General features: G+C 44.6%; 1 protein-coding gene across 1 annotated transcript in view; it reads right to left on the bottom strand.

Annotated features, from left to right (window-relative positions):
* LOC143988602 (putative serine protease K12H4.7) overlaps positions 1-24,844 on the bottom strand; it is a 151,784-nt gene that overhangs the window by 21,000 nt on the left and 105,940 nt on the right. The window contains exon 7 of the mRNA XM_077488286.1: positions 6,530-6,620. Within this exon, the coding sequence (XP_077344412.1) occupies positions 6,530-6,620 (91 nt within the window). The remainder of the gene's footprint in view (positions 1-6,529; positions 6,621-24,844) is intronic.

Here is a 24,844-nt window from a genome sequence, read left to right as displayed (position 1 = left end):
GTCTAGCCAAGCCTATGCCTGATGCAGGCCATTGCTGGTGTAATTTTTCTTGTAAACTTCAGGCGGTGTTTTGCTAATCCAATTTTACAGCATGTCTGGAAGGCCACCAAGTAAAGGCAGACGCTCACAGGCCACTAAAAGAGGGCAAGAAGGCTCTGTGTCTACAGCCAATGTTGCTGGTCATGGATATGGTTCATCCTGAGCATGTGGCCGTGGGGCACGCTTGTCCTTTTTTTTTCGGCAGCTGCCCATATTGAGCCACAACATGCAGAAGAGTTGGTAGAGTGGATGACAAAGCCGCCCTCATCCTCTGTCACCCAGGCTAAGAAAAGTTTGGCTGCCAAAGCGGCCTATTCCATCGGCTCACTGGCATCAGTCACTCCTTCCCTAGCCCCACCACCATCATGTCCTGAGGAGTCCCCCGAACTGTTCAACCACAGAGTCGGGAACATGTGCAGGAGGATGCGCAGCGTTTTGAAGGAGGGAGAGAGGAGAAGCTGGCAGATGTGTTCCCCCAGTTGCAGCATACTGTCAGGCTTGCTCCAGTGGCGAGGGGGGAGGGGATGATGAGGTCACAGACTCAACGTGGGTGCCTGATAGAAGAGAGGAGGAGGAGGCACATCTCTAACAAGGCAGGATGCCCTCCAGGGGCCAGCTTAAGGACAGCCAACTGACTGCATCACACCACAGAGCTCCGCATTTGAAGGGCGCTGCTGACTCTGTGCGTTTTTTCAAAAGTTATTTGGTGTTGGCCTTTTTGGAGACATGTGCAGCAGATCGCACTGTTGCAGTTTGCAACATATGTCTGAAGCGTATCAAGTGTGGCCAAAACAGCAGCCGCTTGGGCAGCACATGCTTCACCAGACATATGTCGAGCTCCCATGCAGTCCGTTGGCAGCAGTACTTAAAAGACCCGCACCAAAAAACTAGGCGGACATCTCCTTGCTCCTCATCAGCTGGGATTTCCAAACCGACTATACCTTCAGTCCTCTCAGAGACCTGCACTGAGAGGAATGAAGGTGTAGAATTAGGTGTCCCAAGCACTTGTGGGAAATCTGCTAGCGGTACACCTAAATCCGATTGTAGCAGGCAAATTTCCCTACCCCAGTTGCTAAACCATTAAAAGAAATTTGGTCCGAGCCATCCACATCCTGATCAGCTGAATGCTAGTTTGGCTAAATTTCTAGCAGGCCAACTGCTGCCTTTTCAGCTGGTAGACTCTGCCCACTTTTGAGAATTTGTGGAATGTGCGGCACCTAAGTGGCAGGTTCCCAAACGCCATTTTTTTTCCTCGGAAGGCCATTCCATCTCTCTACCGGCATGTAGAAGGGAATGTCTTGGCCTCGGACAGGGCGGTCAGCTGTAAGGTGCATATTACCGCTGACTCATGGTCCAGCAGACATGGACAGGGACGTTACCTTTTACGCCTCACTGGGTAACTCTGCTGGCAGCTGGGAAGGATGCAGGACAGGGTGCAGTAATGTCGGAGCTTGTTCCGCCACCATGCCTCCAAAATGCTGGTAGTGGCGATTCTGCCACACCTCTCCTCCACCCCCTCCTCTTCTTCTTCCTCTATGGTCTCTTCCTGTGCAGATTTGTCTTCAGAACCAGCGGTGCACTGTAGGCATTCTAGGAGCTACGCAAGCACTCAGGAAAAAAGATGCCATGTGCTGCTTAAGTTGGTCTGCTTAGGGGACAGGAGCCACACTGGGGCAGAGATTCTGGCAGCTCTGCAGGGGCAGGTTCACAGGTGGTTGATCCCACTCCAGCTTCAGCCAGGAATGGTGGTTTGCGACAATGGCACCAACCTCCTCTCTGCCCTCCGACAGGGACATTTGACCCATGTTCCCTGTTGGCTGACATCCCTAATTTGGTGGTGCAATGGTTCTTGTGCAGGTACCTGGGCTTACAGGATCTCCTGAGGCAGGCCAGGAAAGTCTGTGGGCTTTTACACCGATCATATAATGCCAGTCCTCGGCTGGCTGACCTTCAAAAGGAATGCAACCTGCCCAAGAACTGCCTCATCTGTGACATGCCAACTAGGTGAAACTCAAATGTTGGCAATGCTGCAGCAGCTGCACATGCAGCAGAGGGCCATCAATGAGTGCCTGTGCGAGTATGGCACCAGGACAGGGTCAGGGGAGCTTGGCTTTTTTCACCACACCAGTGGCTAATGATCAAGGACGCATGCACTGTCCTGTCACCATTTGAGGAGGCCACGAGGATGGTAAGCAGTGACAGTGCATGCATCAGTGATACTGTCCCTCTTGTCTTCCTGTTGGAGCACACGCTGCATGGAATAATGAACAGGGCACTTGAGGCAGAATAGAGGGAGGAAGAGGAGGACTTCCTTACCTCTCAAGGCCCCCTTTATCCAGACAGTATTCCTGCAGGCCCGCCTATCACACAGGGATGAGGAGGCGGAGGAGGATTGTGTCAGCATGGAGGTGGAGCCTGGTACTCAGCATCAGCAGCAGTCTTCAAGGGATTGTTTTCAGTCCTCAGAAAGCCATGGACTTGTACGTGGCTGGGAGGAGGTGGCTGCGGATGTCGTCCTTAGTGACCCAGAGGACTCCGGACCAAATGCCTCAGCAAACCTACGCTGCATGGCCTACCTGATCCAGCAAAGCCTGCGAAAGGACCCTGGGATTTGTGGTATCAAGGAGAGGGATCAGTACTGGCTGGCAATCCTTCTTGATCCACGTTACAAGGGTAAGGTTGCAGAACTTATCCAGCCTTCGCAGCAGAGGATAAAACATCTTCAGGGAGGCCTTGCAGAAAGGTTTGTGCAATGCGTTTCCAGAGCCTGGGCGGTGGCAACTTCCTGGTCCTCCTGGACAACGTGTTGCTGAGGCTTCGGTAAGTCACAGAAGGGAGCGGTGGAGAAGGTGGCCATCTGACCGATGCGTTCAGTCAATTTTTTAGTCCGCAGCCCCAAGGTATGGTCGGTTCCAGCAATCATCGACAGCGTCTGATTTACATGGTGCAGGAATACCTTGGGGCAAGAGAAGACTTGGAGACCTTTCCAACCAAAAATCCACAGGGTTACTAGGTCTTGAGGATGGATCACTGGCCAGAGCTTGCACAGTATGCAGTTGAGCTACTGGCCTGTCCTGCATCCAGCATTCTATCTGAATGCACATTTAGTGCTGCTGGAGGCTTTGTAACCGATCACAGAGTTCGCCTGTCCACAGACTCTGTTGATCTGCTCACCTTCATAAAAATGAATCAGTCTTGGATCACCAGCTACCAAGCACCTGATGCTAATGCAACCGATTAATTTGTTTATGAATGTGAGATCCCTTGAAGACTGCCTATGCTGATGCTGAGTGACTATCCTGTTCCTCCTCAATGTTCAGGTTGATAGCTTCTAAGAACATTTTTGGTTCTGGGCACCAGCACCAGGGGCTAAAACCTAAAGTTTCTGCCCCTGTTTAACAGGGGCGTGCAATTATAATTTTTGCTGTAATATTTCACAGCAGGGCCCGGTCCTGCGCTCAACAAGAGTATCCGTGAGGCTTTACAGTGTTGTGTCACCACCACCACCGCCTAAGGCCCAATTTTTCTGCCCCTGTTTAACAGGGGCTTGCAATTACAATTTTTGATCTAATATTTCACAGCAGTGCTTGTTCCTGCACTCAACAAAATCTGTGAGGGGTTACAGTGTTGTAGAACCACCACCACTGCCTAAGACCCAATTTTTCTGCCCCTGTTTAACAGGGGCATGTAATTACAATATGTGATCTAATATTTCACAGCAGGGCCTGTTCCTACGCCCACCAAGAGTAACTATGAGGGCTTACAGTGTTGTGGGAACACCACTAGACCACCAAAGGCCCAATTCTTCTGACCCTGTTCAGAAAAATGTGAGGGCTTACCGTATTCTGGTACCACCAACACCTAAGGCCCAAATTTCTGCAGAGTATATAGGGTAGGCCGTATAGTATATACAGGCAGTCCCCTACTTTCAAACATCCGACTTATAAATGACTCCTACTTACAAACAGAGGGAGACAACAGGAAGTGAGGAGAAATCTACCCCTAAGAAGGGAAATACTCTCCTGTAAGAGTTAATATGGGAAAAAGTCTCCACTGATGCTTTATCACTAATCCTTGTTTCCCTAAAAAACCCAAATTTTCTAAATCCAATTGTCATTGGGACAGAAAGTGAGGTAAATTCTTCTGAACAGGGGCACAGACAGCAAAACAAATATTACAGGAGTGATGATAACCCTTCCCTATGTTATCCAAAAAGCTTAAAAATAGATTTTTTTGGCTGGAGCTACATTAAAAAAAAAATTTACCTGTTCCAAATTACAAACAGATTCAAAGTAAGAACAAACCTACAGTCCCTATTTTGTTTGTAACACGGTGACCGCCTGTATACTGCCGTTTAGAGTATATAGGGCCTGGGGGCCCCACGCCTTTTTTTTTATTTGAGTGTGGGGTTCCCCTTAATATCTATACAAGACCCAAAGGGCCTGGTAATGGGCTGGGGGGTTACCCATGCTGTTTTTATCAATAATTTTCATCCACATTGCCGGGACCCAACATTACATTACAGCCCAAAGCAGTTTAAAATGACTTTTATTCCTTTAGAAATGTCATTTTGTGCAGGGACTGTTCTAAACACGGGCATACTATAGACACCCCCCAGGTACGATATTTAAAGGAATATTTCACTTTTTTCACTTTAAGCATCATTAAAATCACTGCTCCCGAAAAAACGGCCGTTTAAAAACTTTTTTTGCATTGGTACATGTCCCCTGTGGCAGGACCCGAGTCCCCAAACTCTTTTTAAGACAATAGATGATCTCTCACGTTTGAGTCCCATAGACTTTAACGGTGTTCGAATGTTCGCACAAACTTTCAGTCTGCTCGCATGTTCTGGATGTGAAGCGAACCGGGGGTGTTCGGCTCATCCCTACTGCTGAACCAGTCGAGATTGTAACCATTAACGGGCAGGTTGAACGTACCATACAACCAGCCTGCCAGATTCACTTCTGATTAGAGGGCTGGGAGAAGGCAATTGCTTGCCAGGAGGGATTCCCCAGTCAACACTGTCTGTGGTTGCAGGAAAGAATTTCACATAGTCTATGGGCTGCCCTAAAGGGATTAAACCAGATGCTCTAGGTTCTGGAAAAAAAACGAAGACTTTAAACAAGTATGTGTTTAAAAGGGCTGACTGCCAAATCCATAGCCAGTTGCCATGGTGGCTTCCAGCAGCTTGATCAAAGACTCCATATTACCAGCACACCATGTTCATAATTGTGGACAAGGCATTTATTAATCACCCATAAAGTAGGCCCTGAGTAAGGTCTATGGAAATAGCTTCTACTCCTCCTCTTGTCCTGCAACGGACACTTGACAGTTGAGTCCAACTTTAAGATAAAATTAAGAAATAATCTTGAAACTACAAACCAATTCAACATTATCTTTTGCCTTTTCTGAAGCGATGACACAAGAAGAGATAGATAAACAATGTTTTTTTGTTTCAGAAACTAATTAGTAGTGGTAGAGATGGAGCTGAGGATTCATTTACTAACATTTCACTTTAAAAGGGCTGCATTTTAGGACAGTCCCCAAGCATATGTAGATTAATGCCTGCTATCTGGGACAGCTATTAAATCAGTCCTTATTCAGTTCATTTAATCCTTTGGTTATCAATAGATACAGTCAAATAGGCATACAGCTAAGTTATTATAGTTGGAGTAGTTATTGGGGGAGTAGGGTTTTAAATGGCGTTACCACAGTAGGTTCATATCTGCCCAGAATTGGGAAGTATGGAATAAATGCTGCCAAACAATTGTCTTTCAGGCTTTTAGGGGGGCAGAAATTGGAGGTTAAGAAAGTTGGTGCAAAGGCAGGTAACCCAAGTACTAATTACTTGGAGCAGTATCAGAGTGCCCAAAAAGAGGCCCCAATAACTATCCAGGATTATAACAAAGAAGAAAAAAAACACAAAACACCACCACGCAATGGCTGCCCAACAGGCTTGGAAGTTAAAGAGGACCTTCCCTGCCCAGATAAAGGTAATCATATCTAGGAATCTGTGTCATCCAGATGGCATGATTCCTAAATTCAACAAAAAGACTGTTGATATTTACTCAATATTCCATGATGAATGCCTATGTGAAGAAAGTTCATTAACAACTTGTCTGAGATTAAGATGCAGGTAAAAGGGATACATCAGGAGTGATTACCACTTGAAAAATAGTCGAACTGCTGAAGTCACTGTAGTTGAAATTGTATAATAAGCTACTAGGCTTCTGGACTGATCAGGAAAATTAAAGACGAATTCCAACTGGTGCCAAAGTCCAAATGTCCCAAAAGGCATAAAAAAGTTATAAACAGCTTGTAAAGATGTTGCTCTAACATTTCAGTAAGCACAATGTCATATGTGTAGGATGATAACTTCTTCCAATCTTTTTATGATCACATACTTAACTCTTTGTGAAGAATGGATCAGAATATCTAGGCCCTCCTCCAACAGAGCAAACAAACCCAGTAATAAGCATATACAATTTACCTTAACGGAAAACCAGAGGATGGTTGTGAAGTGGAATCTGAAGACTGGAAATAGCCAAATTCTGTACAGGTTTGGTACATCCATTGCCTGCCTGGAAAAACATTGACACATTTAAACAAATATAACCTTTTTATATTGCTTATGATTCTAGCAGTGATATTTATGTTGCTCTGTTGGTAATACAAATATGAAACCTTCCATCTCTGACAATTAAGAGGTCATTAAGCATAAATTTACATCACTTTGCCCCTTTATTAAAAATTTTAATCAGCAGTTTCTTTAACCACTTTCAGACCGGACCAATTTGCTGGTCAAAGACCAGACCACTTTTTGCGATTCGGCACTGCGTCGCTTTAACTGACAATTGCGCGGTCGTGCGACGTGGCTCCCAAACAAAATTGACGTCCTTTTTTTCCCACAAATAGAGCTTTCTTTTGGTGGTATTTGATCACCCCTGCGGTTTTTATTTTTTGCGCTATAAACAAAAATAGAGCGACAATTTTGAAAAAAACGCATTATTTTTTACTTTTTGTTATGATAAATATCCCCCAAAAATATATATATATAAAAAAAAATTTCCCTCAGTTTAGGCCGATACGTATTCTTCTACATATTTTTGGTATAAAAAAAAAAAATCGCAATAAGCGTTTATTGATTGGTTTGCGCAAAAGTTATAGCCTTTACAAAATAGGGATAGTTTTATAGCATTTTTATTAATAATTTTTTATTATTTTTTTTTTTACTAGTAATGGCGGCGATCAGCGATTTTTATTGTGACTGCGACATTGTGGGGGACCCATCGAACATTTTTGACACATTTTTGGGACCATTGTCATTTATACAGTAATCACTGCTATATAAATGCAGTGATTCCTGTGTAAATGACACTGGCAGTGAAAGGGTTAACCAGTGGGTGGCAGTGTAGGGGTTAAGTGTTCCTAGGGGTGTGTTACTAACTGTGGGGGGGTTGGGCTTTCATTTAGTGAACACTGATCTCTGCTCCAATCACATGGAGCAGAGATCAGCGTCACTAGTTGCTAGGCAGAATGGAGAAATGCTGTTTACTCTGCATTTCCTCCATTCGGCCGCTCCGTGAGACGATCGCGGGGATGCCCGCGGCGATCGAGTCCGCGGGTCCCGCGACCAGACTTACAGGGGTCCCGACCAGCGCAGGAGCGTGCCGCCGGCGGCGTGCTCCCGATGGCAGAGCGGCATTGAATATTGGACGTACCTGTACGCCAATATGCCTGCCCGTGCCATTCTGTCGACGTACATCGTCGTGCACTGGTCGGGAAGTGGTTAAAATAATAAAATTCAAATGTAAAATAAAACTTCTCATGAGGGAAACACAGGAATTGCCATTTTGAACTTATCCTAAAAACGCTATGCTTAAATACCCAGAGATGACAGCTCTAGATGTTACTGCTACCTATAACAGCCGGCTACTAGAGGTGATCAGGGTAATGCAGGAAGGCTTAAACAATTGCTAGCAATAAGGGGATCTGTCATCAGGAGAACTGATGGAATAATTTGTCTCTCAGTTTACATCTACCAATTGATTTGAGGTCTCCCTGATGCCCGAGTTCGGCATGTAGTGGACCAGGTTGAAAAATTACTGGGCATGACAGCTGCCTCAGTCCATGTTAGGACTATGACAGGTAGTAAGGAGAGTCCCATGTTACAAAGATATTTTGGCAAATAGAGTACTATTTGCACTACAAAAAAGGTAAGGTTAATACAAGTGCATAGTGCAACAATAGACTAAAGTGTTAGTTTACCAATTCCAGGAGTCTGCCAAGCAAAATAGAGCAGTAAAAACCACACTTGGATCTAATTGGTAGTGCAGAAAAAAAGTAATGGCACCTGTATCTATGTCTAATAGTTGGTTTGAAAGAGGAACTTATTGATGGAGAGTGTGATGGTAATGGTGTGCGAGGGTAGAGTTATATATTGGCAGGTGAACTGCAGAGTTAAAGCGAAAGTAAACCCATCCATAATTTCCGGCATGTGCTGGAAATGTAACACTCCCATTGGTTGTGCTCTCAACCAAACTGTCAAACTATCCAATGGCTGGTGTCATAACTGATCACATGTGCAGCATTATGGCAGTAGTAGATTGAACAGAGGCAAGCTGGTAGATGGTAGCTTCCTTGGCTGAAAACGATAGGGGGTTTACTTAAAATACTGCTGTTTGTTACAGGTCCCCCCCCCCCTGTGCTAATGAGGGGGTAGAGGCTCCTTACATAGATAAAAAAGGGCTAAAGGGGCGGGATGGAGGTAATAATGGGAACTTTCAAAATGCACTCAAATATACCCTGTGTATTGCTGTAGCAGTAAAATGGTGAAATGTATAAAACAATACAAGAAAATTTAGCACTGTTTATAAAAGCCCCAACTAGAAAGTATGCTCTTCTTTACTTGTTAATCTAAAACAATGCTAATCGTAATACAACAAAATACAGAACTGAACTAGGAAGGTTTCAAAATGACTGTATGCAAAACACTACAATATATAATCCAAATTGCAAGAAGTTTAAAAGCCTTATGGAAAATCTATGTGACTCACACCCAGTGTTAAAGTCATAAAAAAAAAATTGAAAAAGGGTATTTAAATAAATGAAAAAATGTTGTAAAGGAACATTTTCATCATTAGAAAGACAAATATTATAACAAAATATGTCAAGAGAAAATCAAGATTGTAAATATTAAAAACAAATGTGTAGGCAGATGCTTACTTCATAATGTGTTTTTTTTGATAATTTAAATCACTGTATGTGCATGTTTAAACATGGGGTTGATGTATGTAGGAGGTTGATGTACTCTGAGATGGTTTCACCTGCATGCGTGTCACTTTTCGTTTTTAGGGCATATACACATGGGAACCGGGCTCATGATGAAGGGTCTGGTGTGCGAGCTGTAGTGTGATGACCGATCTGCTTTCCTGACCACATTACCCTCCTAAGGGACCCATTTCTTAGGGCATCCACATGTATGGACTTGTTGTAAGGTCTACTTTGACCTGAAAGTATGGGCAGCACCACTATTGACAGCACAGTCACAGTCAATCTAAGCTCAGTCATTTTATGCACTACCAAATTCATGCTCAGACAATCAAATACATTGAACATGTGTGAGGATAATGTTCTACATTGCATCATTCTACCTCAATTGTACATTATATACTGTTAAATTAAATTAAATATTGTTCACTAAAACTGAGTAATCATTCAAAAAGAGAACTTGTCTGTCGTTTTCTGGGGGGGGATTAACTATTTTAATAATGTGTAGTTATGGTGCATCACAAAAGATCTGGGAACTGGGAGTGTAACTACATTTAACGTTCTGGGTTTTGAAGAAGTGAGCTGTATAGGCACAAGGGCAACCTAGTCAACCACTGAGCAAACGTGTGTGAAGAGTACCAGAAGGAGAAGCAGCCAACTAAATGAGGAAGTGGTGGATCTGGCAGTGAGGCAACAGCTTAGTACTTCATGTTCCCCACTTAGTGGCAGGGTCTCTAGATTAGAAAATGCTGTGGTACAGGTCCTGCCCAAGGACCAAGCCTGGTGTCATGGTGTGCAAACCTTGCAAAGTGAAGTGTCTTACCTGTATGCCCAAGGGTGGAATATAGTTCAAAGTAGCAGAGTTAAGACATGAGACAAGTTGGTGGAGATAAGTACTTGCTACAGTGATACTTCCTCAAAATGCTTTGGAGTCATGCATCTGATGAGACATAAGTGTCGCCAGGTGTCTGGTTGTTTCCTCAAAAGTGCGGACAAATGGGTTGGGGCATAACAGCATGCAGATTCAGGAGAACATCCAGTCATATCAGCAGTGGCAGCTGGTGAAGTTTTAGGATATGGGGGGGGCACAAGACCCTGCCCTTCCTTTTTGACTCATCGCACTTTTCATAAGCCCCACCCCTATAGAATCCACCCACTCCATTCCTTGTATTCCACTTGTTTCCACCCATAGTGTCAGGAGTATACAGCTCAGCATCACAGGACAGAGTATATAGCCCCAGAATCACAGGACAGAGTATATAGGTCAGCATTACAGATATGGCAGATAAGACTGACAGCATTGCCCATCCTCCCCTTGAGTCTCAGTGCGGGCAGCAGGGGCTTCTGCCAAAGCCCTGGGTATCCAATAGGATCGGCTGGTGCTTTGGCCAAATCGGGAAACACCTGACCTGCCTCCTGATTGGCAGAGAGGCACAGTGGTGTGAAAATTCATTCACTATGGTCACACAACAGAGCCTCTGGCTCTAATCGCATGGTTCAAAGGAAAACCAAAAAAAAAAAAAAAACACCACACCTGCTGCGGCATCCTGAAAGGGGCGGGCGCATGGATAGGGAGATGGTGGCAGGTGGCGCCCATGCGCTCTCAATGCATGGTCTGCCAATGCACTGCAGAGTGCATTGCTTTAACTGTCTCCAGGGTGTCGAGTTTGCAGTGGGGTGGTCCTGCGCCTACAGCCATTCACATGGGTGTTCAGACTCTTCATGCCACTTGCCCGTGGAACAACTGCCATCTGGACTATCAGAGACAGTCTAACTTCTTGTGAGATAGTGTTGCTCCAAGGGAAACAGAAGTAGTTGTTTCTTCTTGAGATTTCTCATAACATTTCTCTAAGTGCCTCCCATTTGCATTAACAATTCAAACTGCAGTCATCCAGTAATCCTCATGTTGCACATTGCAACAGTGATCATTTGGCTGTTACTTCAGCATAGCATATTATAGAATTAATAGTTGCATGCAATGTCGAGTTGCAGTTTATAAAGAAAGGAAATAGTCTCCTTAAAAGATGTCAAGACTCCAGAGAGACAGACATAATCTTGCCTCTGTAAGCATTAAGACCATGTCTGGAATATGCAGTTTAGTTTTGGGCACCAGTTCACAAAAAGGATGTTGAAGAACTGAAGAGAACCCAAAAAGATGGGTAACTAAACTGATAAGTGGAGAAGCTCAGCTATGAGGAGAGATTAGCTGAACTGAATTTAGTCTCCCCTGAGAAGACGCAATTGATGGAGATATGATCACCATGTATAAATATTTAAAAGATCCATATAGTAAACTTGGTGTAGAGTTATTCAATTTAAAATCATTGCAAAAGGACAAGGGGGCACTCTTTGCATCTGGAGGAAAAGAGGATTAAACATCCACATACGAAAAGGCTTCTTCACAGTAAGGGCTGTGAAACTTGGAATAGGATACCTCAAAAACGCATTCTAGCTAGCTTGGTCAATGGTTTTAAGAAAAAGCTTGATACAATCTTAAATGAATAGGTAATTGGATATTAATATAAAAAGCAAAAACATCAGAGATTATTAAAACAGGGAATATCTGATTGCCTTAGGTATAGGATTCTGCTTATGGAAGTGTTCCAGTTGTCTTTTATTATTGGTTGAACTAGATGGACTTGTGGCTTGCTTCAGTCCAACTCAGTGGCTAAGTGGTTAAAACTTCTGCCTGGCAGCACTAGCATTGTTGGTTCAAATCCCAACCATGAAACAACCTGCGGGGAGTTTGCATGTTTTGCATGTGTGGGTTAATTGGCTCCTGTCTAAATTGGCCCTAGTATGTGTATATGTAGTGTATGCCAGTTAGGGACCTTAGATTGTAAGCTCCTTGAGGGCAGGGACTGAATGTATAACAAATATGTAAAGCAATGACGGTGCTATGCAAGTACCTATAATAAATAAAACTATTTACAGTGCCATGAAAAAAGTATTCATACCCCCTTGAAATTTTCCATGTTTTGTCATATTACAATCAAAAACGTAAATGTATTTTATTGGGATTTTGTGTGATAGACCAACACTTTTATAATTGTAAAGTGGAAGCAAAATGATCAATGGTTTTCAATTTTTTCACAAATAAATGGGTTTAACTAAGGACCAAGCCATTTTTTGCGATACGACACTGCATCACTTTAACTGACTATTGTGCGGTCATGCGACGCTGCACCCAAACAAAATTGACATCCTTTATTTCACACAAATTGAGATTTATTATATCTGTGTTTTTTATTTTTTGCGCTATAAACAAAAGAATGACAATTTTGAAAAAAATCTAAAATTACAAAATGTTTTACCTTTTTGCTAGAATACATATCCCAAAAAAAAAAAAAAAAAAATATATATATATATATATATATATATATATATATATATATATATATATATATATATATATATATATATATATATATATTGTGAGGGGTTAGCTCGGCAGCGGGTGTGTGTGACCCCCTGGATGGGTTCACAACACAAAATCAGGCACAGCAGACAGCGTTGTAGGTGCAAAAAAACAAAAGATCCGGTTTATTTATGCTACATGCAGTGATACATATAACAGCCAAACAAAAAATAAAACATGAAAATAAATCCTGGTCAGCTTGACCTCTAACTACACACTTAGATTCCCTGTCTAACAACTGGGTGCAGCCTTGTGCTGTACCAGTCCCTGCCTCTGTTGTAAAGGTTTGCCACACAGGCGTTAACTCACCGCACAGAACAGATATCACACTCCCCAGTCTATACAACACAAAACTGGTTCCAGGATGGAGCATCTCCCTAAGCATGCTGGGGTTTTTTGTAGAGGTCTTAATGAGCCCATTTACTTCAGCTGGGCTCATTAACTCTTCCCCTCTAGTTGTACAAGTCTGCATAAAGCCTGAATCTAGGGCACACATATTTCCCATCCTGGATACAACCAGGTGACTTTACCTGCCTGCTGCCACATACCCCCCCCCTCTTGTTTCAACCTTGGGGTTGTAACACAAGCAGTCAGACACGCATGTATCCGAGACAAAGCAGCCACATTCCCCATTTTAACACCAGGGCGATGCTTAACTGTAAAGTTAAATTTTTGTAGGGCCAGGAACCACCTATTTACCCTTCTATTGGTCTCCTTGTTCTGAGCCATCCACTTTAAAGGAGCGTGATCAGTCACCAGGTCAAAGTGCCTACCTAGCAGATAGTACCGAAGGGAATCTAGAGCCCACTTCACTGCTAAACATTCCTTCTCAATCGTGGAGTAATTTACCTCATGGGACTTCAACTTCCTGCTGAGGTAAATGACTGGGTGCTCTTCCCCGTTCCAGACCTGGGATAACACTGCTCCTAACCCAACGTCTGATGCATCAGTTTGTACCACAAAGTCCTTAGAGAAGTCTGGTGAGTACAACACTGGCTGGCTACATAAGGCTGTTTTTAAGGACTGAAATGCTTCTTCAGCCTCTAGGGACCATTTAACCATGACCGACTCTTTCCCTTTTGTCAGGTTGGTGAGGGGCACAGCCTGAGAAGCAAAATGGGGAATGAATCGTCGATAATAGCCAGCGATTCCCAGAAAGGCTCGTACCTGTTTCTTGCTGTTGGGACGTGGCCAACTCTGTATGGCCTCGACTTTATTGACTTGGGGTTTTATCACCCCCCTCCCAATAGTGTACCCAAGATATTTGGCCTCCTCCTGTCCAATGGTACACTTCTTTGGATTGGCCGTAAACCCAGCTTCCCGGATAGAGTCTAGGACTGCTTGTACTTTTGGCAAATGTGAGACCCAGTCTGTGCTATGGATAATCACATCATCCAGGTAAGCTGCAGCATATTTCTGATGGGGCCTCAGAATCTTATCCATTTTCCGTTGGAATGTTGCCGGTGCATTCTGTAACCCAAACGGCATTCTCTTATATTGGAATGCCCCATCTGGGGTTACAAACGCAGTTTTCTCCTTGGCCGACTTGGCCAGGGGAATTTGCAAATACCCTTTGGTGAGATCAAGAGTTGTCATATATCGGGCTGTTCCCAGCCGGTCAATCAACTCATCTATACGCGGCATGGGGTAGGTGTCAAATTTTGTAACTTTATTCAATTGTCGAAAATCGTTACAAAACCGCCAGCTCCCATCAGGTTTGGGCACTAGTACGATAGGACTGGACCAGTCACTCTGGGACTCCTCTATCACACCCAATTCCAGCATCCTTTGAACCTCCCCACGTATTGCCTCCCGTCGGGCCTCTGGTATTCTATAAGGTTTTAGTTTTACCCTTTCTCCTGGCGGGGTGATAATGTCATGCTCTACGCCAGATGTTTGTCCCGGCAGCTCAGAGAAAACCTCTTTGTTGCGAAGTACAAACTCTTTAACCTCCTGTTGTTGGGCTTTCGATAAGGTGTCTGCTATTCCAACCTCAGGAACTAAGCAATCAGGCTGTGCTTGTGACAAAGTCTCTGCGACTAGGGATTCCCTATCCCTCCAGGCTTTCAGCAGATTGACGTGATAGATCTGCTCCGGCTTTCGCCTTCCTGGCTGTCTAACCCTGTAGTTCACCTCACTAATTTTTTCAATTACTTCGTATGGACCTTGCCATTTGGCCAGAAATTTGCTTTCAACCGTAGGGACTAGCACCAAGACCCTATCCCCCGGGGAAAAAGTACGGGTCTTGGCCCCACGGTTGTACACTCTCTGCTGTGCTAACTGCGCTTGGGTCAAATGTTCCTTTACGATTGGCATTACCTGTGCAATTCTATCTTGCATCAGGGCGACATGCTCAATCACGCTCCTGTGAGGAGAACTCTCATTTTCCCAAGTTTCCTTGGCGATATCCAGCAGCCCTCTGGGGTGTCTCCCATAGAGCAACTCGAAGGGTGAGAAACCTGTAGAGGATTGGGGTACCTCCCTAATGGCAAACATTAGATAGGGTATTAGACAGTCCCAATTCTTTCCATCTCTATCCACCACCTTCTTTAACATTTGTTTAAGGGTTTTGTTGAATCTTTCAACCAACCCATCTGTTTGGGGGTGATACACAGATGTACGCAATTGCTTCACTTTGTACAACTTGCATAGTTCTTTCATAACCCGGGACATAAAGGGTGTACCTTGGTCCGTAAGCAGTTCCTTACAAATACCCACGCGGCTAAAAACAAGAGATAGCTCTTTGGCTATGGTTTTGGCCGAGGTATTTCGAAGAGGAATTGCTTCCGGATAACGGGTGGCATAGTCCAATATAACCAAAATGTACTGATGCCCCCTAGCAGACTTCATTATCGGACCTACCAACTCCATTGCGATCCTCTCAAAGGGGACCTCAATGATAGGAAGAGGTACCAGCGGGTTACGGAAATGTGGCATAGGTGCCGACTTCTGACACACAGGGCAGGAGGAACAATAATTTTCTGTTTCCTTCATGACCCCAGGCCAATAGAATCTCTGCAGTACCCTCTCTCTGGTTTTCTCGGCCCCCAGATGACCTCCCAGAATGTGCCCATGGGCCAATTCTAACACCAACTTCCTGTAAGGTTTGGGCACTACAAGTTGCTCAATGGTTTCTTCTGCCCTTTGAGCCACTCGATACAGCAGGTCCCTTTCCATAGTGAAGTAAGGATAAGGGCAAGTCTTATCTGGGTTCACTAACTCGCCATCTATTTTCACCACATTTTCCCGTGCCTTTATTAGGGTGGGATCTTTTAACTGTTCTGTGGCAAAATTTTCCCTGTGAACCTCAAGATCTGAAAACTCCACAGACGGCATGTTTTCATCTGAAGATGTTGGCTCCTCCCCAGTTTCTCGAGTTTCCCCCGCCAATACCGACAAGGGAAATTCAGGAGAGTCCTCACCACTCCCAGAGGAATTCTGGTCATCTTCCTGGTCTATAGGGGCACCAGTGGGGGGCTCAGGACAATCCCAGAGTTCCCAGAATTTTGGAAAATCCCTTCCCACAATAGCATCATGTGGTAAGTGAGACACTAACCCCACTTGATGAGAGAGGTTACCTTTGGGGGTCTCAAAAAACACTGAAGTTACAGGATACTCTCGGGTGTCCCCATGCACACAAATAACAGCCACCCTGTTCTTCCCAGAGACCTCTGTAGTAACTAATTCAGCTTTTATCAATGTTACCAGGCTACCTGAATCCAGCAACACATCAACATTTCTACCATTAATACACATTTTACATAAATGTTTCTCAGGTCCCCGAATGGCAGTGCATGCAACTGTCGCAAACAGCGACTGACGTCTCTCCCTTATAAAGTCACATTGCATAGGCTCATCCACAACGGGGCAATTGGCTGCAATATGTCCCTCTTGCCGGCAACGGTAGCAAATAATCTTTTTCGCTGTCTCTTGCAGCATGGGCTTCCTGGGCTGCTCCCGCCAGACCTTAGGTAGAACTCCCACCCTCTCACTCTCTCCACCCTCACCCCTTGGAGTCATCTTACCCGCCACTGGGGATGATCTGGTCTTAGGATGGAAAGTCCGTGAGTCCCTGGAAGAGGTGGTCAAGTTCTCTGTAGCCAAGTACCTCTCAACCAGATCCACAAGTTTATCTGCATTTTCTGGGTCTCCATGGCTTACCCATTTTTGGATGGCAGTAGGAAGAGCTCTCAGGAAACGATCCATAACCACACGTTCCACAATGTTTGGTGCGGTCAAAATCTCTGGCTGCAGCCACTTCCTGCTCAGGTGAATGAGATCATACATTTGAGATCTGGGGGGTTTTCCAACCTGAAAAGTCCAATTATGCACACGCTGAGCCCGGACGGCCAGGGTGAAACCCAGCCTTGCCAATATTTCTGTTTTTAGTACCACATAGTCTTTTGCTTGGTCAGGCTCTAGGTCATAATAAGCTTTCTGCGATTCCCCAGTTAACAGAGGGGCCACCAGTCCAGCCCATTGCTCCTTAGGCCACTTTTCCCTTTCAGCAGTCCTTTCAAATGTGGTCAAAAACACCTCCGGATCATCCTCTCCAGTCATTTTTATCAGTAAACGGCTCACACCAAAGGATGCGGTATTATTGTAACCACTTACTTCATTGGTCTGCGGACGTTGCTGTATCAATGTCTCTATTTGCTGTTGAAAACTCTGCTCTTGCTTCTGCAACAGGTCTATGAAGCGGGCTTCAGATCGCTGCTGGGCTTGTTGCTGAGCTTCCAAACTCTGCTGCAAAGTTGCATTTGTCTGCTGCTGATTTGCATTTGTCTGCTGCTGGGCTTGTTGCTGAGCTTCCAGACTCTGCTGGTGAGCTTTCTGCTGAGCTTCCAGACTCTGCTGGTGAGCCTTCTGCTGAGCTTCCAGACTCTGCTGTTGAGCTGCAAGGCTCCTTTGTAAACCCGCATTTGTTTGCTGCTGATTTGCATTTGCTAGAGCCAGCTGTCTCAGTATCTCCTCCATGCTGGCTTTAAAAAAAAAAAAAAAAAACTGCCAAAATTCTCCACCAACTGTGAGGGGTTAGCTCGGCAGCGGGTGTGTGTGACCCCCTGGATGGGTTCACAACACAAAATCAGGCACAGCAGACAGCGTTGTAGGTGCAAAAAAACAAAAGATCCGGTTTATTTATGCTACATGCAGTGATACATATAACAGCCAAACAAAAAATAAAACATGAAAATAAATCCTGGTCAGCTTGACCTCTAACTACACACTTAGATTCCCTGTCTAACAACTGGGTGCAGCCTTGTGCTGTACCAGTCCCTGCCTCTGTTGTAAAGGTTTGCCACACAGGCGTTAACTCACCGCACAGAACAGATATCACACTCCCCAGTCTATACAACACAAAACTGGTTCCAGGATGGAGCATCTCCCTAAGCATGCTGGGGTTTTTTGTAGAGGTCTTAATGAGCCCATTTACTTCAGCTGGGCTCATTAACTCTTCCCCTCTAGTTGTACAAGTCTGCATAAAGCCTGAATCTAGGGCACACATATTTCCCATCCTGGATACAACCAGGTGACTTTACCTGCCTGCTGCCACAATATATATATATATATATATATATATATATATATATATATATATATATATATATATAACACACATTTATTCATCTGTTTAGGCCAGTAAACAAGGCCTTGCAAAAGTATTCACCACCCTTGGCATTTTTCGCATTTTGTTGCCTCACAAACTGTAAAGAACATGGATTGTTTAAGGATTTGCATCATTTAATTTACAGAACATGCCCACAACTTTGAAGATGTTTATTTTTACTGTGAAGCAAACAAAAAATAGTACACAATAACAGAGAAAGTCAATGTGCATAACTATTCACCCCACTAAAGTCAATACTTTGTAGAGCCACTTTTTGCGGCTATCACAGCTCCAAGTTGCTTTGGATAAGTCTCTATGAGCTTGCCACATTTTACCACTAGGATTTTTGCCCATTCCTTCTTGCAAAACTGTTCCAGCTCCTTCAAGTTGGATGGTTTGCGCTTCTGAATAGCAATCTAAGTCGGACCACAGATTTTCTATTGGATTGAGGTCTGGGCTTTGATTGGCCATTCTAACACATGTTTCCTCCTAAACCACTCAAGTGTTGCTTTAGCAGTGTGTTTGGGGGTCATTGTCCTGCTGGAAGGTGAACATCCATCCTAGCCTCAAATCACAGTGGTACAGGTTTTGCTCAATAATATCCCTGTATTTAGCACCATCCATCTTTCCCTCAACTCTGACCAGTTTCCCAGTCCTTACTGCTGAAAAACATTCCCACAGCATGATGCTGCCACCACCAAGTTTCACTGTGGGGATGGTGATGTGATGTGTTGGGTTTGCACCAGACATAGCTTTTTCTTTGATGGCGCCACATGCCTTTTCGCAAACTCAATGTGTCATTTTGTTTTTTGCTGAAAGTAATGGCTTTCTTCTGGCCACTCTGCCATAAAGCCAAACTGTATGGAGCGTATGGCTTATTGTCGTCCTATGTACAGATACTCCATTCTCTGCTGTGGAACTCTGCAGCTCCTCCAGGGTTATCTTAGGTCTCTGTACTGCCTCACTGATCAGTGCTCTCCTTGCCTGGTCTGTGAGTTTTGGTGTGCAGCCGTCTCTTGGCAGGTTTGCCAGTGTGCCATGTTCTTTCCATTTGGTTATGATAGATTTGATGGTGCTCCTAGGGATCAAAGATTTTATTTTTATTTTTTTAAATAACCTAACCCTGATTTGTACTTCTTAACAACATTGTCCCTTACTTGTTTGGCGAGTTCCTTGGTCTTCATGGTGCATCTTGCTTAGGTGTTGCAGCCTCTGGGGCCTTTCAAAAAAGGTGTGTATATGCAATGACAGATCATGAGACACTAAGATTGCACTCAGTTCACTAATTATGTGACTTCTGAAGGCAATTGGTTGCACCAGAGATTTTTATGGGCTTCATAACAAAGGGGGTGAATATATACGCACACGCCAATTATCTGTTTTTTATTTCTGAAAAATAATTTTATGTATCTATTTTTCTAATTTTACTTCACAAACTCAGATTATTGTGTTCTGATCCATCACATAATGCAGATAAAAAAAAAAAAACACAACACACACACATTGAACTAAAGGCTGTAATGTAACAAAATAGGTAAAAAGCCAAGGAGGGTGAATACTTTTGCAAGGCACTGCATGTTCTTGTACATATTTTTGGCATAAAAAAAAATGCAAAAAGTGCAATAGGCCTATATTGATTGGTTTGGGCAAAAGTTATCTGGTCTACAGACTATGGGATAGATTTAGGGACTTTATTTTTTTTTTACTAGTAATGATGGCAATCTGCGATTTTTATCAGGCCTGCGACATTGCGGTGGACAAATCTGGCCCCAAAAGGACACTTATTTTGGGACCAGTGACATTACTACATTGATCAGTGCTATAAAAATGAATTAATCAATGTAAAAATGACACTGGCAGGGAAGGGGTTAACACCAGGGGCGATCAAGGGGTTAAGTGTGTTCCCTAGGTGTGTTCTAACTGTAGGGGGGGTTGGCTCACTGGGACATGACAGATATTACTATTCCCGATCTCTGGGAAGAGAGGGTCTTTGACACGTCATCTGGCAGAACGAGGATCCACTTATTTACACTGGAAGATTCCCATTCTGCCTCTGTACTAGGCGATCGAGGGTTTTCCAGTGGACAGAGCAAGCTCAAACACCGGGCACACTCATGCAGCGTGAGCGAGCACCGGTGCGCACCCGCCACTGCACCTTACAGCTAGGGCAAGTCGCGCAAGAGAGACGACTTGGCGCCGTATAATGACAGCAGCTGGTCGGCAAGTGGTTAAAGTGTGGCGTGCATTTGTATGCAATACTTTGAAGAACCAATACTTTGTAGAACTACCTTAAGCTACAATTACAGCTGCAAGTCTTTTTGGAGATGTCTCTACCAGCTTTGCTAGAGTGATATTTTTTTGTCCATTCTTCTTTGCAAAATAGCTCAAGCTCTGTCAGATTGAATGGAGAGCATCTGTAAACAACAATTTTCAAGTCTTGCCACAGATTTTTTTTTTGTACATAAACATTTTATTGAATACATTTGAATAGAACAAAAAATTGACTATGAGCCCAAAATAGTTACATAGGTAGATATCAGCAGAACAGAAATATACCATGTCTAAACATCTTTAAAAACAGTAAGTCTATCCTCAGATGGGGTAACGATCTTTAGATGTACGTACCCAAGGAGACGGAAAGAAAAACTCACAAAAACACAAACAGCTAACAAAAAAAAAGAAAAAAAGAAAAGGGGGGTTGGATTGGGGGAAATGGAAAGGATGGAAGAATGCACTGTATTAGTCCTGGCCTGGAACAACTTTCTCTATTAATCTCATATATTATTGTGTTAAAGCAGAAATGCATAGGTGAGAGGCCATGATCTAATGCTAATAAACCATGTTTAGCAAGTGGCTCCAAAATTTCCAATCTCCTTTGGCCATGCCCCTCAGTAGCAGGTAAAGATTAGGTGGATCCCCTTACTCTCCAGAACTAGAGGGGAAAAAAGGGGGGTGTAGGGAAAAAGGGGGGAGGAAGAGGATAAGGACGTAATGAGTAGAGAGGGTGAGGGAATCACCGACTACCCTCTACAGCTTCCAGTGGTCAGAATACTAAAGTGCATCGTGCCCAATTCAGATTTGAAAGGTCAGGGATAGTATTGGCCCAGTTGAGAATCAGTTTGCATTATTTATAAGGTCTTGGTATAGTTGGGAGCTTTTAAAGGCTGTCCAGGCTTCCCATATAGCAGTGAATTTGGAATTATTAACCAAGGCAGTATACATCAGTTCCTCCATCTCAGCCACACGATTAATTGAAGATCGCCAATGCAGTCCATTATACACATCCTAGAAAAATTACTCATGTGCATAGCAACCAACTTATAGTACAGCTTTTTTTTTTCAGGTATTTTAGCTTAGATGTAGGAGATACTGTGCAAAACTCCAGCGGGAGCAAGGACACCGTTGTTATCAAGTCGTGCACTTTATGTCAGAAGGGTCGGCGTGCCAGGCAGTCCCACCAAATATGGAGAAATGTACCTGGCTCTTTTCCACAATGCCAGCATCGATCAGAAACAGAGGGGGAGAATTTATGAATTAGGTCCAGGGTTCTATACCAAACGGGGTTTCAATCTGTACCCATTTTCCTGAACCGAGACATTCAAGGACCCTTTGTGAATGTAGAAATGTATACGGTCCCAGCTCGCCTCATCTATCTCTGTACTCAGGGCAGATTACCAATTCCGTTCTGATTGCAAGATTCCCCAAACAATGAAGCATAGATCATAGATATGGGGGGTCAAACGAGAACAGAGCAACTCAATGATTATAGGGGTCTTTATGAAGCCTTTTTTGTTGGGACGGATCATCTGCAACGTGTTTAAGCTGGATATAGGGCCAGGATGGAAACAAACCCATGTCAGAAAGCTCAGCAAGATCAGTTTGCCGCAAGAAGCGGCCTCTTTGGAAAAGAGTGTTTAGACAGTATATCCACGTGTGGCCATTCGGATAAACCAGGTGGAAAGTCTGGGTTGCCCCTCACTGGAGTAATGGAGCATAATTTAGCCGAGACTGCATGTACAGTACAAGCCCTATCAAATTCGTGAAGGGTGGCTACAATTAGGGGATGGGTTAAAGCATTTGGAGATACGTGTTCTCGAGAGAGCCAAGGGGTATAGCGAAAATCAGAGTTCATTATCAGGTATTCTAACGTCATCCATTCTTTACATTGGCTATGCACTCTTCAATCAATGATTTGTGCTAGATGAACTGAACTGGTAATAGCGATGTAGGTCAGGGAGACCAATTCCTTCACATGCCTTAGGGAGCACCAGCTTCATCTTGGGGGTTTATTACACCAACGAAAGGTCCTACATGTGGATTAGTAAAGTCCAAAAAAGGAAGGTGGTAGGCATATAGGTAGTGTTTGAAGTTTGTAGAGTCGGGGGGGCGGGAAATCGTCATTTTAATGATGCATGCTCGCCCAAAACAAGGAGATTGTGGGTTTATGTTTGGAGATCCTGGCGTATACTCTAATTCCATCTGGAAGTTTCTACTGTAGAGCTCTGCTAGGTCAGCAGGGAGTTGGATACCCAGGTAAGTTATGGCTCCCGCTTTCCATTTAAAAAGGGAAAATTAAGTTGACACTGCTCGGCCAGTTCTGTGGGTAGGGACACGTTCAACACAAATGATTTGCAATAATTGATTTTTTAAGTTGGATAGGAGTTTAAAGTGGTCCAGAATTTGCAAAAGATTAAGGATGTTAGCAGTGAAGAGAGAGAAAAAATAAATAGATCATCCGCAAAGGCTGAAATCTTAAACTCACGTTCCCATATCGGTATACCTTTAATATCTGGATTGGCTCGAATGCAGCGGAGTAGGGGTTCTAGCGTAAGTATATAAATGCCAGGTCACCTGAGACTAGGTGACAGATGCACTCCATAGGAATCGAAAGTGCACTGCCAAGATAGTGGACCCTAGGACTGACTACTGCGGATTGTACCCAGGGAGGTTCAGGAAGCAGGTCTACTGGATCATCAACACAGATCCCAGTTGGAGCTAGAGCATTGATTCCCCGGGGTGCGGAGTCTAAGAGCCAGCAGCTGTTCACCAGAGGCTCTAGTGGTGATGATGGACTGCGCTGCAGTCTGCTCCAGGTCGTAGCCCCTAGGATCACACAGCTCACGCTCATGGTAGACTACAGGAGAAGGAAACAGCAGGCTGGAACAACAAGGACAGTAAAGGGATACGGCAGAGGTCAGGGCAACTAGGAGACAGGAACAACAGTACACGCCTAAAGGTTCCGGGTCACAGGCAGACAGGGATAGTTGGGGACATGCCAAAAAGATCAGGGTCACGAGCAGACAGGAATAGTCGAGAACACAAGCAGGAAACAGGAAGCCAAATACACAGCGAATACACAATGGTTGATCAGCACCGCTGGCTTGCAGTTCACAGCTTAATATAGGGTTCCCTGATAGGGTCTGGGGTGGAGCCATGGTGGAAGTGGCTGGTCTCTTAGCCCTTGTACACACGGTCGGACATTACGACAACAAAAATTTTTCCGACGGATTTTGTTCGCAACTGGTGTTGCATACACACGGTCGGACAAAGTTGTTGGAAAATCTGATCGTTCGGAATGTGATGACGTTCGTTTGTTACAATGGGCTCTTGATAGATGCGCTATGGAGATAAGTCCACTTGTGTTATAAATAGGTAATCCAGTCTTGAGTACCAATTGTGCGGGGGGGGAGGGGTGGAGAAAGTGTAGTCTCTGTCTCTGGGGTAAAGGGTCCTCCAGGTGTCATGTATCATCAAGGATGGGATGCAACCTGGAGAGTAATTTGGTGGAGAGCAGAGTAGGGGATGGAGGAAGTCAGTGGCGTACTAAGTGGGGGGCAGTGATCCAGGACCCGGCGCAACAATCCCCTTCTCTCTGTGGTCGCATTGCGCTGTTCTGATCAGTCTCGGCAGCGGCTGTCACTCACAGCCGACTCGCCGAGCAGAGTGAAGCCGCCTCCCCCTCCTCCTGCATGCACAGCACTGTGTAGACATAAAGGAGGAGGGGGAGGTGGCTTCACTCTGCTCGGCTGTGAGTGACAGCCGCTGCCGAGACTGATCAGAACGGTGCAACGCGAGTCACGCGACCACAGAGAGAGGGTGATTGTTGTGCTGGGTCCCGGATCACGGAGCTGACAGGTGTCACTCCACTCGGGTGCTGCTCGCACCTCCCCCCTGCAATGCCACTGCCTTGGGCTCTCCGTGTGTGTTCAGGTACATTATGGGTCTGTAGGGGGGGCCTGTATTGTTAGGGGGGTCTGTGCACTGTAGAGGGGTTCTTTACTGTGGGGGGTCTGCACTGTAGGGGGGGTCTGTACTATTGGGGAAGATTCGGCACTGTAGGGGGTCTGCAGTGTAGGGGGGTATGCACTGTAGGGGGGAGGGGTCTGTACTGTAGGGGAGGATACTGTACTGTAGGGGGGGTCTGCACTGTAGGAGGGTCTGCACTGTAGGGGAGGATTCTGTACTGTAGGAGGGTCTGCACTGTAGGGGAGGATTCTGCACTGTAGGGG

Source organism: Lithobates pipiens, unplaced genomic scaffold (genome assembly GCF_037356315.1).
Source record: "Lithobates pipiens isolate NorthernLeopardFrog02 unplaced genomic scaffold, aLitPip1_a1.2 Scaffold_18, whole genome shotgun sequence".
In the NCBI taxonomy this organism is placed as follows: domain Eukaryota; kingdom Metazoa; phylum Chordata; class Amphibia; order Anura; family Ranidae; genus Lithobates; species Lithobates pipiens.
This window is presented reverse-complemented; position numbering and strand designations above follow the sequence as displayed.